This window comes from Elephantulus edwardii, unplaced genomic scaffold, assembly GCF_000299155.1.
Source record: "Elephantulus edwardii isolate Elephantulus edwardi_28Jun2011 unplaced genomic scaffold, EleEdw1.0 scaffold00019, whole genome shotgun sequence".
Lineage (NCBI taxonomy): Eukaryota > Metazoa > Chordata > Mammalia > Macroscelidea > Macroscelididae > Elephantulus > Elephantulus edwardii.
The window spans coordinates 27,004,435-27,020,124 of NW_006399769.1; the positions used below are offsets into that span (position 1 = coordinate 27,004,435).

Consider the following 15,690-nt stretch of genomic DNA (forward strand, 5'->3'; position numbering starts at 1 on the left):
CAAAACATATATGCATACTAAGCAGAGTCAACATAGTTCTTAAAAGTGAACATATGATTCTACTTGAAGACAGAGATCTTTCAAGTGAATGGCCCAGAACATGAGCTTTAAAGGAATTTGATTATTTACATGTCTTAGTTTTCAAAATCAAGCATCCAGGTCGAGTGCTTAGACTCAAAGGAGACTCAGCTAAGTTAAATTTTGGAATAGATGAAATAAAAAATTTAAAGGGCAGAGTAGGGAGAGGTATTACCCTATGTAAGATACTATTTGTTTTGTGATAATTTAAAATTCAGGATTTTAAAAAGCATATATTGATTACTAGAGCCCTGGTGGGACACTAGGTTAAGAACAGTGTTAGTTAACTAAAAGGTTGGCAGTTCAAACCCACTAGCCACTATACAGGAAATAATGAGATAGTTTGTTCCTAATAAGATTTATAGCCTCAGAAACCCTATGGAGCAGTTCTATTTCGTCCTATATGGTTGCTCTGGATCAATAAATAACACACTAAAAAAATCTCTAACTCATTGCTATCAAGTGAGAACCAACTCTCAGTTGACACTCTAGTGGGTTTTCTGAGACATAAACTGTATAGGTGGAGGTTGCCCATCTTTCTCCTGCAGAGCCTAGTGGATTAAACCCCTATGGACTGCTCCACCAGAGATCAGCAGGGAGTTACACTGACTGCTACTAATAAAGCGCTAAGTATTCTAGCTCCTGGTTTTGTAATCCATGAACTCGAGCATATAATTATCTTTATAACACCTTCAACTAAAAGCAAGCACAAAAGGTCATATATATTTAACCCTACTGGATGATGGATTGCATCTCAATATCAGGAAAAGAATGATTCTTACCACTGGACCAATAGGCAGTGTCATGATGGATGGAGAGGAGACAAACTGTTAACAGCTTCATCTTACTTGGATCCACAATTATCACTCTTGGTACCAGCAGTCAGGAAATAAGGAGACACATTGCAATGGGAAAATCTGCAGTTAGGGATCTTTCTAAATTATTGAGGAACAGTGATATCCTACTACTCCTATTAGACCTACTAAGGTGTGTGTGATTCAGGTCAAAGTCTTTCCAATTACTTGCTACAGATCTGAGAGTTGGACAATGAATAAGGATGACAGAAAAAGAATTGATGCTTTTGACCTATGGTGTTGAGAAGAGCACTGAACACTACATGGACTCCCAAGAAAACAAATAGTTATGTCTTGGAGAGGGTGCAGCCTAATTGTTCTTTGGAGGCAAGAATGATGAGGCGTTGCCTCACATACTTTGGATGCGTTGCTAGGAGGGACTATTCTTTGGAGAAGGACATGGTGCTGGGAAGGGTGGAGGGTTGGTGAAGAAGACACTCAACCAGGTGGATTGACATAGTGACTGCAGTTAGGAAGTGTGAGGATGGATGATCTTGGAATCAAACAGGATAGAACAGGGTTCAGATCTTTTGTTCATAGGGTCGCTATGAGTCGTACTTGACTCAACGGCACCTAACAACTGGATGATATAGTGACTGCAGCAATGGGCTTGAGTATATCAAAGAATGTGAGGTTGACACAAGATAGGACAGGATTCAGATCTGTTGTTTGTAGAGTCACCATGAGTCATACTCGAATTGACAGTACATAACAACAACAACAACAACAACTGGATGACAAACAGTATAAAATACAGTATGTTTTGGTAATATATTAGCACCATTAGAGTAGACTTTGGCTCACAAAGAAGATTACTTCTTTAAAAATGGCAAAGAAAATGCTAGTTTTCATTTCTAAAGTATGGAATAAATTGTTCAATGAGTGAATAAATAAAGGATTGAGCTGAGGATGGCACAGGTATAGCAAGGTTCAGATCTGCTGTTCACAGGGTCACTTGAGGCACAGTCAACTTGAAGGACCCTAACAATGACTGTGATGCACTAGCGACTATTTCCTTCTGCTGTACGTGAGGTCAATACAAGTCAGAAGGGAAGTGAAGGCACTTAATAATAATTTACAAACAACACTGGGAGCCTCTCAAACTAATAAAAAAAACATTCTTTTGTGAGCTGGTTATATGGATATGACTACATTTTCACTTTACAATCAAGTCACTGTTAGATTATTACTGCACAAACACCTGTGACATCAAACACCAGAGATAATAAACGCACAAATACCAACAGAGAAAATTCACTCATATTTCATAGATTTATGAAAATTCTGTGTATACTCAAGGACATAATTCATGTAAAAGAGCCAAATATTAATCCCAAACACAAAGTAAAACAGCAAAGTATATAATCTCACCTGAACGTCTTTGTATTTGTCCCGTAAGTCCAGGAGCCGGTGGTACGCTTTAATGGCTTCTGAGAACTCCCCGATATCTGTGCTGGTGAGGATGTAGTTTTCCCAGATCTGCCAGTGTTCATAGTTGCACTTAAGAGCTTCTTGTAAAGTTCTAAAAGCCATCACTCTGTTAAAGGTAAAATTTTAAACAGAGTAAAATAATAAGCTCTGTTTCTTAAAATAAGCCAGAATTAAATGTGTAAGACGTTATTGTGCACTGCCCAGCAATCCTGAATTGGTCACTAGAAATAAGTAAGATTCAAAGATGTTTCATAAAGTAAAAAGAATAATCAAGTACTCAAGAAATTAACAAAGCAGATATACTATTTATTTTTTTGCAAGACATCAATGATTACACTGAATAGAGAAAGTTATATGAAAATATTATGTGGCAAGTAAATTTGGTAAAACATCATTTTTAAACTAAAAAAAATCCAGAACACATCTTAAAAGATTTATAATTATTATTTTAATAGTGAAAAATTTGAAACAAAAATATTTCATAAAAAGATAGAAATAAATTAGAAAATATCCAATTAATATGCTAGCATAAAAGATTACTATCACAATACTATTTTTAAGAAATAACAACATATGTGTAAAAAAACACTAGTTGAAAGCTGATAAATTTAGTTTCTTGTCCACAGTGGCAAAGTGAATTTTTTTCATGAACTCCCTCTAAGCCAAGTTATGTAAGAGAAAATGGGTTAAAAAAGCAGGATTTCTAGGGCTGAGAAACTTCAGACAGAACTAAAGGAAGTAAGAGTGTCTTCATCGCTGAGGTCAAGCAAGCCCGGGTGATCTGGAGTAGCTTCTGTGAACAAGTGGATGAAAGCAGTCCTTCCAAGAAAGTGAAGTATGGAAGCAACTTTAGAGGCTGGGGAGTCCGATTCTCCTTCCATTGTGAAAGGTGGTTGAACAGAAGCTACTATAAACCAGCTGCGTAGCCCTACGTGTTTTTAAAACACTATGGTTCTAAAGAAGCTGAAGTGCACAGATACAAACTCAGCTGAGGAAGTTACCTACTACTGGCTCTGCAACCAGGTCTACCAGATTACCAATATGACCCCAAGTGATAGATCCTTGAAAATCAAGCTCTAAACTGAAGCTGTGCTCTAATCTCAAAGGCACATAGTTAGAATCCACCAGCTGCTATTCAGATGGACTGGCAAATCTCCTCCTGTGCGATTAACTGCCTCTGAAAACCCACTGGAGGGTTGGTTCTGACTTGACAGTATAAAATAAGAACAGAATGATTTTGAATCAAAGTGATCAAATAACACAAAGTATAGAACTACGAGAAAATAAGTAATAGCACGGCAGTAGTAAAGACATCAGAGATAAAACATGATAGCTGCTGAGTCAATTCTGAATGGGAATGACTCCAAGTATCAAAACAGAGGTTTTTTGGGGTGTTTTGTTGTTGTTTTTTTATAAAGTTCTAGAGTTTTATTTCAAACTTTGGTGATCAGAGTTAAAGATTAAAGTGCAAACTGATTTTCCATTCATATACATTTTGTTTCATCACATTAATGGCATCTTCACGATTCTTTCTTATCCCTGAAGAGAGTAAAACCAGATTACTACTTGGAAGTAGGGATTCTGAAACTCAGTGTCACATATTTGGGTACGTTGCCAGGAGGAATCAGTCCTTGGAGAATGACATCATGCTTGCAATGGTGAAAGGTCAGTACAGGAGAGGAAGCTGCTGAATGAGATGGATAGATTGACACAGTGATTGTGGCAATGGGATAAGGTGTGTCAGGGATGGCGCACTTGGCTCAGGACTGGGAAGGTTCAGAGTCGTTCACAGAGCCACCATGAGACATAGTTGACTCGACAGCACAGAACAACAACAATTACTACTATAAATGAGGGAGCTCTGGTGACCGAGCGGTAAGCTGTGCTAAAAGCACACAACTTGAATTGCTCACTGAAGAAGGATGGACAATCTCCTCCTGTGTGATTTGGTGTCTCTAGAAACCTTCCACAAGGTCAGCTCTGAGCTGGTTTTTACTAGACTGCACATAAAAACAACAATAAATATAAATGAGTGGGAAAGATGGATGATGGCCTCATGTATGATTTACTAACTCTGAAAACCTGCTGGAGGGACAGCAGTGAGTAGGTTATGACATGATGATACGTGACGACACTACAAATGGGCACAACTCGCCTGTCAGTTTGATGTGCTGTGGTAGTTTGCATTTTTATGTGATTCTGGAAACAATTTCAGTGGCCAAACTCCAACTGGGTCACCCACATGGACAAATTTCAGTAGAACTTTCGACTACGACAGAGTAGAAAGCAGAATTGGCCATCTACTTTGGAAATAATGAGCTCTTCAAAACACAATGAACAGCACCAAAACATTTTCTGACATAGTGCCAGAAGCTTGAAAGGTACTCAAAATTCAATGGAGAAAGAGCTGCCTCCTCAAAGGAAGGTCCATCTAAATGTCCTGGATAGGATAGAGCTTTCAGGCAATGAGGAACCTTCATTGCTGATATAGCACCACTCAAAATTAGGAGAAACAGCTCTAAACATTCATTAATAACAGGAATGAATGAAGTATGAATCTATAAAATGAAATGGAAAACAGATCTATATATTAGTGGACTGATATTGATAATTTTTAATCTGATAATCATAGTATCTGTTATGGCTGGATTGCAACGATATCATCCATGAAAAGGGCAAAAGGTTATTACAAAAAGACAAAGGAGCAAGAAAGAAAAAAACCACAAAAATGTATGTCAGAAGAGAGTCTCAAAATTGTTCTAGAACATTAAGAAGCCAAAACAAAGGGAAGAAATGTCAAAGTTAAAAAGCTGAACAGATTTCAGAGTACTGCTAGAGAAGACAAAACAAAATGTTATATAATAGATTACGGAATGTGCAGAGAACTGGAATTGGAGAATAAAAAGGGAAGAACTCACTTGGTATCTCTTAAGTTGAAAGAACTGAAAAACAAATTGAAGCCTCCCATTGCCCTACTGAGAGTTTTATGGGCAAAATCTTAAAGTATCCAGGAAGCATCAAGATGAAAATAATATGCAGCCACTAACCAAAAAGAACTGGTTAACACTGAAAAATTTCAGGAAGTACCATGTGAACAAGAGTCAATGGTAATGAAGTTCAAGCTGTCCTGAAAGCACTGGCAAAAAATAAGGCCCTGGGTATTGATGGAATACCAACTGGCATGTTTCCACTAACATGCTGTCCTGGACGTGCTCAACAGTCTTTCAGAAAATACAGCCACCTGACTGGAAGGGATCCATACTTGTTTCCATTCCCAAGAAAGGTGATCCAACAGAATATGGGAATTATCAAACAATATCATGAACATCAAATGCAGGTAAAAAACTGCTAAAAGTTATAAAAAACAAACAAACAAAAAACCAAACCCCAAACAACTGGTTAGAACTTTGACAGAGAACTGCCAGAAGATCAAGAATTTCACAGGCAAAATATGAAATGAAAAAGCACCAAAAGAAGATGAAAGGAATATGAAGAGTTAGCATATCAAAAAGAATTGGTTGACACTGAACCATTAAAAGAAATGACATATGATCAAGAATCAACAGTAATAAAGGAAGAAGTTCAAGTTGCACTAAAGATATTGACAAAAAAATGAGGCCCAGGAATCAGTAGTATCAAATAAGGTGTTTCAACAAATGGATCTTGGATATGTTCATTTATCAATGCAAGAAATTTGGAAAGCATTACCTGTCCAACCCACTAGAAGAGATCTGTATTTATGTCCATTAAAAAAAAAAAAAAAAAGAAAAAGAAAATGCAGAAAGTATTGAACTATGTTAATACTATGTTGTTGCTGCCAGGTGCCATTGAGTTGAGCATGACAACACTGAGGTGATATGAACAAACAAGCCTTTCTATAACTATCAACATTTATCAAAGTTCATAGAGTTTCTGGAGGGATGTTGTTTAGGAAATGGAAGCCACTCCTACTTCCAAAGAGAGCATGATGTTGAGTGAACTAATCCCGTCTCATAAAGACAAATGCAGCATTAAGACCATTATTGTAAAAATAGAAGGGTAACTAATAAGATGTGTATAAATGCCCAAAATGGTAAGGAGAAAGGGGAGAAGGGGTGAAAAAAGGGGAAGGGTGGAAATTTCTAGGATAGCAGAGTTTACTGGCCAGATAGTAAGGTGAAGAAATAGAGCAGATTTAAAGGAGACTCAAAAGACAGGTAATAATAGGAATAGATTAATAAAATTAATGATATAAATACACAGGAATAATTGTATGGAACAATGTAAATGAAAGGTTGCATAAAACACAATGTACATGAATCAAACACAATGTAAACAAATTACTGTATGTAAACAAAAAATTGTGAATGAAAAAAAAGGAAAATATCATTGTTCACAATAGCAAGAAAATGGGAATAGCACAAATGTCCATCAATAAATGACTAGACTGAGAAACAGTGGCACATTGACACAATGGAACACTATGCAGCACTCAGAAGCAATGACTGAAAGACACTATATAACTAATATTAATAACATGGGAGAGGCTGGAGAGTATCACCCAGAGTAAACCAACTCAAGTGCACAAGAACAAAAATCGCTGGAGCCTTTGATAGGAAAAGCCAGCCATTCAAGGTCGATTCAGCAGAAAGTGATGTGGAACAAGAAATGATGTGGAACAGCATGGTTGTCATATGATCTTGACAGAAATGAAGTAAATCAAGGAGATGTGAAAAAGAATCACTGGGAAAAGGCACTGAAAGACTCATTTAATCCAAAGTTAAGGGCTGACAAAAATTGGACTTCACACAGTTTAACAGAGAATTGGTGAACTAGACAATTACTGTTGTCGCGAGGTGTTGCTGTTTCCAACTCATAGCAATCCCATGTAGTACTGAACGAAACACTGCCTAACTGTGCACCATCCTCTCAACCACTGTTTAAATGCATGGTTGCAAGCCTCTGGGCCAATGCATCTCATTGAGGGTCTTCTGCTTTTTCTGCTAACCCTCCACTTTTCCAAGTATGATGTTCTTCTCTGGGGACTAGCAACATCTAAAGATCGTTAGATGAAGTTTCACTATCCTCACTTCTAAGGAGCATTCTGGCTGTACTTCCTCCAAGACAAATTTGTTCATTCTTCCGGCAGTTCATTATATATATATATTCAATATCCTTCACCAATGCCAACATTCAAAGGCATCAATTCTTTCCTGGTCCTCCTTATTCACCAGTCAGTTTCCACATGTATATGAGGTGACTGAAAACATCATGGCTTCGGTGAGGCATCCACTAGTCCTCAAAGTGACATCCTTGCTCTTTAGACTGTTACAGATCTTTTGCTTATTTGCCCTTTGCAACATGTTATCTTATTCCTTTACTGCTCCTTCCATGAAAACTGTAATTTCAAGTAATATAAAATCCTTAAAAACTTCATCCACAGTGATTTTGCTTACTGGTTCAGTTGCAAGAATTTTTGCATAAATTGGGATGTAGAGCTAGACAATGACTAAGGATTACAGAAGAAGAATAGATGCCTTCGAATTGTGGTGCTGGAAAAGAACATAGCCTGAACATACCATGGATCATCAAGAAAACAAACAGCTCTGTCTTAGAGGGGGTGAAAAGCAAGTTTCTCATTGGAGGCTAGGATTTTGAAGCTCCATCTCATATAGTTTGAGTAAGTGGCCAGGAGAGCCTGGTCCTTGGAGAAGGACATCATGCCTGGAAGGGTGGAGGGACATAGGAAAGGAAGACCCTGGATGAGATGAATTGATACAGTGAGTGGGGCAATGAGGGTTGGCTCAGGACAGGGCAGGGTTCAGAGCTGCTGTACACAGGGTTGCAGGTGACTCAACAGCACATAACAACAAAAACAACCACCACAACAATCCACTATGAAGGCTGCAGTCTTTGATCTTCATCAGTAAGAACTTTAGTCTTGTATACTTTTAGCAAGTGAGACTGTATCATCTGTATATTGTAGGTTGCTAACAAATCTGCCTACAATGTTGACAGTCTGTTCTTCCTCACAGAGTCTTACTTCTTTCAGCATATAAGCTGAATAAATATGGAAAAATGTACAACCCTGATACACAACTAGACAGTAATAATAAGGAATGTACACAGAATCCAGATTTCAGAGTGAAAGAGAAGTTGAGCGAAAGAAAGGAAAGAACAAATGGTAAGCCTGAAGTACACCTTTTAGAGTTAAAGAATGCAGGAAATAGGTAGAGTGGTATATTCGAAAAGAAAAGAAACTCAGCATTTTCCAGAATTGAATAAAAATCTAAGTTCTGTAATAAAACATACTTTTCTAAAGCGAGGCATGAGAAACACAGAAATAAATTACCACCTAGATAAATTACAGTTCAGAAAAGCTATTTCTACAAAGGAATGAGAATTAGACAACAACACATATTCCATCTGGAAGAAAAGTTAGTAGCAGATAATGTACCTTCAAAAGTACCTTCAAAGTGCTGGACGATAATATTTGCTAACGTTAAGTTTTATAGCCAGTTAAACGTGCCACTCGTAAGTACAAAATAAAGCCTTCTCATATATAAAAACTAGGAGTTTGCCAACAAATGTCATTACCAGAAAAAGAAGTACTAAAGATCTTCTTTCTTCGGGGGGGAAAAGAAAAGGAATATAAAAAGAAGGAAAGGATCTAAGAATTGCTCACTATTGAGAAATTTACTTATACATTCTCTGTTGTTATTGATAGGAGTTACTGAGTCAAGTTCCACATCACAGAAACCCTACAAAGACCAGCACAATACTGTGTCCAGTCCCGCACCAGCCAGACACTCGCAGCTATCCATGAGCTCAGTGTGGCAGCCACTGTGCCAAATCATCTGACCAGGGCTCTTCCTTTCTTCACCCACCTTCTACTTAACCCTTCCCAACATCCATTTTTGCTAATTTAACACTACAAGGTCCACCATTCCCTTCCCTGCTAAGTGTGTGTTTCCTCAAGCTCCTCATTCCGTCCAGACTTCGAGGCAGATTTAGAAGGTGATGTAGAACTTCTAGGCTGGCACAGGCTCTTCCTTTAAGAATTATCCCTTGAAGTAATTGAAGTGGGCCAACTCATCAAGAGGTTCCCCCACAAATCACCCAGCACACAGATCATTTCATTAATCTCTAAATATCCATGCTATCTAAATCAAAACAACTTCTTTCTCTTTTCTTATAGAGGCAATTCATTTATTTTTAGTTTTATTCTCTGTATTAAATAATCTGAAATTGTTAGACAGATTAATTTATCCCTTAACCCATCATCTTCATGGCTAGAAAGGAAACTGACTTTGTTCTAACATGTCTTAACATTCAGCCATAAACAGCTTCTATGAGGTTTTTCTTCCCCTTTCTCTATGTAACTTTCCCACATCACCTCCCAGGTAATATCAATTGACTCTAAGAGTGGTGGACTGAGACGTCAAGACCTCCTACCTACATGGGAGGTAGGAATGAGATAATACTATTGGAAAATCAAGATGCAGCAATCCATACCAAGAGAAGTATCCCTTTTCTTCCTTACAAGTTCCCTCAGCCAATAACATTAATTTCCTAGTGTAAACATTTTTGAGGTACTGAATTCTTCTTTTTAATAAGTATAGTTTCTTAATAATGACTGTCATTTTTCAGATTCACTAATCAAGCCCACTGTGGAAGAGATACCACATTCTGAAATCTATATCCCAAGGTAGGAAGCTTTCCCAAGGGAATGGTAAAGACACGATGCCCAGGGGAACTGAGATGACACAATAAAAAGGGAATGTTAGTGAAAAACCTCACTATAACAATAGAATAAATGAGATAGTTTAACAGGCCATTTTAAGGCATGGATAGACCTCTTTTGAAAGAGCAGTAATAATTTACCTCTGAGTAACAATCTCATGAGTAAAAAATCAGCTATGTCTGGAACTGCAGCCAAGAAAGGAAAAAGTAAAAAGGCAAGAATAAAAGAGTGATTTACCTCCAACCTTGTAACCTCGCTTTTACACAAAAACCTATTCATGAGCTACAGGAGGACAAGAGGCATCTAAAGGAGGCTGAATAATAATGTGCAAGAACCCCTATGAGAGAAAAGAGTTCATAAGATTAATGGGTTGGAAGACAAGGTAGAGTATCAAAGGCCGCCCTACATGCAGAATTATCAGGGTGACTAGAAAAATTCACTGAGATCATTCTACAACTATGAGGGGGATTTCCTCTACCCCGTACTTTAACCCAAAGGCTCTCCAGTGAGTTTTAACACAATCAGCTGCAATCAGGAGGAAAATATTATTTACTGAGGAGAAGAATAGAACAAACAGTACTTTATTTATGGAGCCTGTCATCCAAGACCAGAGGAAGCAGCTCATGATCTCAGTGTAACATGGGTTTAACGATGTGTGAGTCCACCAAGAATAATGAAGCTTAAAAATAAGGTCAAGTAAAATGGAAATATGATGAGCATCCTTTAACTAACTTATTAAAACCCTAGCAACAGTGGTCCTTTTGTCATTCTTCTTCCATTTCTTTCCCCCCCCCCTTTCCATTTCTATAGCTGGTCATTCAGATCTGCTCACTGTCCCTTTATAAACTGGCATCTGCCCCTTCTTTTTCCACTCTTGTTATCTCATGCCTGGATTGTTACAACAGCTGTCTCCTAACTGGTTTCCCAGCCTCGTTTCCTTTCTAGTCTGTCTCACATAGCCACCAGATACAATTTCCTAAAGAGCTTCTTTTGACATGAAGTTAACTCCACTGAAATCTCTGGTTTCCTCCTGCCAACATGATCATGTCAGCTTGTTAGTTAGATACCCAGAACACTCTGCAATTTGGTCCAGACCTACTTTTCCCTTACCCTACTGCTGTCAGGACTTTCTTACTGTACTCTAGAACTGAGCTACCTAACTTTCTGCCTCCTAGAACCCTACTTTCATTCCTGTCACTCTGAAGTTGAACACTTTATTCCTGCTGACTGAAACATATTCCTCTGTCCCCTTCAAACTTGACTCCAACCTTCTTTGAGAAGCATTTCTGATTCAGATGCATACATTTTCTCCATTCTAAAACTCTCTCAGGACTAAATTAGTATCTGGCACATTATAAGCACTCTCTAGTATCATCTACTGTCATTACTACCCTTTGTGTTTTTCAGTTGGTAATCAGTACATACTGCAAAACATTTTCAATAATATGGTAAAATGTTTTCTTTTTGAGCCTATGCTTCCTGAAGACATGTTCATATTTACATTTTGCAATTAATTCTCCTGCATAGCAAGCAGTAACACAGATTTTATTATGTGACTTGACCAATAAAAAGCATGCTTCTTTCACCATTTGATAAAATTTAGGACACAAAACTTTCATCATCAAATAAAATTTTTAAGTAATAGTTCTTATTGTATATTAAATATCTAAATAAGTAGCAATTTAAAATTCAATAAGGCATATTGAGGTACTGTAACACAATTATGCATGTGGGCAGAAAAGAACGAGGTATGTTTTCACGTAGAGTAGGAGAAAATGTTATTTACATAATTTGAAAACAAAATTCTTCATATTTGTTTGATATACTTACTTCTGTTTTAATCTTATATATGATGTTGATAGATTGTTCCAAGCCTCAGCATTCTGAAATTAGAGCAAACAGAGACAATTCTCACTTAGGTTAAATAATTGCTGAAACAAAAATAACATTTTCACAAACAAAAACATTTCCGCCTTCTAATATGGGCTTTATCTATAATCACAATACTCAATAATGTATGTTTCAAGTTTTATAAGAACACGAAATTAAATCTCATCTTTATAGTCTAAAACAATAAAGTCATAGAGACAGGCACACTGAGTAGAGCTTTATTTCCAAATTCAGATTTATTAAATATTTACCAAAATTGAGGCATCATGTACTTGATATATAATTTTATTACAAATCTAAGGTAACACAGAATATTATTTTCCTGACTGTAAAGGTTTTCCTATCTTTATAGGATTTCATCAGACTGGAGTGTTACTACTACTGTGTATTCCATTAATCAAACAGGCTACAATCAGGACAGAACTATTCTTCCTTGAACAAAAACAAACTCATTATATAAATATCAGCTCAGAGAAGAATATAATTTATGTTTGCTATCTTTCTTGTTCTGTTCTTTTCACATTACAGAGCATACAGTTCTTGAAACAAACTCCACACGATTAAAAATTATGTGGCAATGGACTTCCACTCCCAGACACAGGAAAGTCCTTACAAGACTACTCTTTACATAAAAATCTACAACTTGACAAATTACAGGAAATAACTGCTTTTGAGAGGCTGAACAACATCATCATTGGACTGTGATCTCTGAGAGGAGAAAAACAGCAGAGGTGCCTCAATAATTAACCTAGTCTTGTGTGTAGGGGCACAGTCAGGGCTGCTGCAGAGGGTGGGAGTAACCAAACAAAGATGGCAAGTTCCACCAAGATAAGGCAAAAGGATCAGAGTTCAGGGTGAAAAAGCAAAGGAAAGGGGTTGGCACACAGATAAGCTCCAGAAATCTCAACAGGTGATCGCTTGAGTTCCTGGTGAATACTAAGCTATTTATGTACAGAACAGAATTCTTGATGGGCTGGCAAAGAAGGAAGCTGTGACCTGAATGGAAGTGTAGAGGTCAAACAGTGCCAGGAGTTATTTAAGTTCCAATCAATCAGAGTTGAGACTGGAGGTATTGAGACCCCCCCCAAAAGGCCTCATCTTGTTGTAGCTAGTTGCCATGAAATCAATTCTCACTTAACTTCATGTGCATAGTAAAATGGCTCTAGGGTATTTAAGGCTATGACTTTTCATTAGCAAACCACCTAGTCTGTCTACTGGATTCAAACACCAAATCTAAAGGGCCTGGGTTGAGTTCTTAATCTTTGCATCAATTATATTTTAGAGGAAGATTAAAATATAAGGACAATATTTATAATAACAATGTTGTTATTATTGTTGTTGTTGTTAGGTGCCATTGAGTTGTAGACGACTCATCATGACCTTATGAACAAAAGACCTGAGCACTGTTCATAGATTTTAGAGGCAAACCATTTCGGAAGTGGACATCACTCCTGCTTCCAAGCTTGTTGTAATTGGGGAACTCCAGCCAACACTGTCCACCATGGGTAACCATTATCACATTTGGCACATCAGTGTCACAGTGTTCAGCATCACAGCAGCCATGAGTTACCTCTGTACAGCAATGCACAGACCAGTGCTTTACCACCATAACGAAGCTTAAAATCAAGTTGATCCATAAGATAATGAACTGAATGCCAAAATAAAATGCAACATTCCATTATGGAAGATAATACAACAACAGAATCTATAATGCACAATATAATTACAAATTATTACACACATGGAAAACCAGGAAATTTTCATTCATATCAGTTAACGAAACAGATCTAAAATGAAAACATGTTGGGAAAAGTATAGAAAAGCTCCAAGATAATATTTTAATTATAAAATTTGAAGTAAAACATGCATAGTGATAGGAAATTAGAAAAGTCTCTATTGATAGATTAAAACTAGTTTTAAAAAAAGTTTTAGAATAACAACAAAAAAAAATTTAAAATGGTAAATTTAACATGTAGGTTTTGATACTGACCAAAGACTATCAGGGTCAGGAATTTCTAAACTTATAGAAATAGCAACAGAAACTACCCAAATAGCAATGCAGAACAATAACAAAAATAACAAAATTAAATAGCCTCAAGGAGCTCTAAGATAATAAAGTATAATATATTTGGAGCCAGACAACTAAAAAGACAAAAGTAAGAATATTTGACATATAATAGCCAAAAGGAAGCTCTGGTAGCCTAGTAATAAGAAATTATACTGCAATCCCAAAGACATATGGTTCAAATCCACTAGCTGCTCCATGGGAGAAGGACAGACAATCTCCTTCTGTGTGATTTACTGTTTCTGAAAAACCCCTGGAGGGTCAGCCATGGGTCAGTTCCAGCTCGATGGTACACACATCACCAATAGCCAAAAACTCTATAGTACTGATCAAGAATATTGACTACTCTGTGGGCTGCCAGAAGAATGGGTAAATCTATCTTGACAGAAATACAGTCAAAACATTCCTTAGAAAGGAGGATGCCAAGAGTGTGTCTCCCAATCTACTTTGGACATGTTATCAAGAAGATCAGTGTCTATAGAAGGGCATCATGCTCAATAGAGAGTCGGAAAAACAGGATTTTTAAGTGAGATGGACTGACGTGGTGGCTGCAACAATGGGTTCAAGCAGAGCAACACGCCGAGGACGGCACAGAGCCAAGCAGGCGTCATTCTGCTGCATACAACATCACTATGAGCACAATTGATCTGTCGGCACCTGAACAGCAACATAAACCCACAGTTCTAAAAAGTTCAGTATGCCCCACGTAGCAAAACTGCAATAAAACAAATAAAAATAAACTCACACGTAAAGACATAATAACTACATTGCTATAAAAGGGAGAAATCCTACAAAGTAGCTAAGGCGGGAGGGGAAGACAGACTACATTAAGAGGAAATCTGATAATACTGAGTGAGAGCTGTTATCTCATAGAAAACAATGCAAGCCAAAGCACAATAAAACAGTAATTCCCAAGTGCTGAATGAAAGAAGTAGACAAAGAATCCATAAGGATACAAAATGCTTAAGCAACATTATCAACCAGCTTAACTTTCACTTACAAAGATTACACTAAACATTGCAAACCACACATTCTTTATAAGTGTACATGGAATATTCAGGCTTTGTGACGAGCCATAAAATAAGTCACAATAAATGTCAAATTGTTTAAATCACACAAAAATTTAAATTCTATAATAGTATGAAATTAAAAGTATCAAAACATTATCAAGAGAAAATCATCAAATAATTGCAAACAAAAATACTCATTCTAAGAGGCATGATACCAAACAAAGAAATTACAAATATGAAGCTATTACAACTATCCCTTATTGCAGATATACCTTTAACTTGCTGGTCTGTCTGATACTTCTCTAAATCTGAACATTCACATTAAGACCGGTTAGGAAGAAGGATTGGCCATCCACTTCTGAAAAAGCAGGCCTCTGAAAACCCTATGTACAACAGAAACATTTAGATAACAGAAAAGGCAAAGGAGGTTGATTTTTCAAGTATGGAAATACAAAGGAAGAGGAACAGACACTGGTGATTGGGACATGGAATGTGAGAACCATGAGTGTAGAAAAATTAGATATTGTTAAGGAAGAAATGGAATGCATACTAGGCATTGGTGAGATGAGATGGACTGGCATGGGGCATTTTGAGTCGGATGACCATATGATATATTACTCTGGAGATGAAAAGGTGAGG

General features: G+C 37.1%; 1 protein-coding gene across 1 annotated transcript in view; it reads right to left on the minus strand.

Moving 5' to 3' along the window:
- TTC27 (tetratricopeptide repeat domain 27) overlaps positions 1-15,690 on the minus strand; it is a 223,312-nt gene that overhangs the window by 32,602 nt on the left and 175,020 nt on the right. Inside the window, exons 14-15 of the mRNA XM_006882399.1 lie at positions 11,917-11,969; positions 2,304-2,469 (exon numbers count right to left, since the gene is read on the minus strand). Of these exons, the coding sequence (XP_006882461.1) occupies positions 2,304-2,469; positions 11,917-11,969 (219 nt within the window). The remainder of the gene's footprint in view (positions 1-2,303; positions 2,470-11,916; positions 11,970-15,690) is intronic.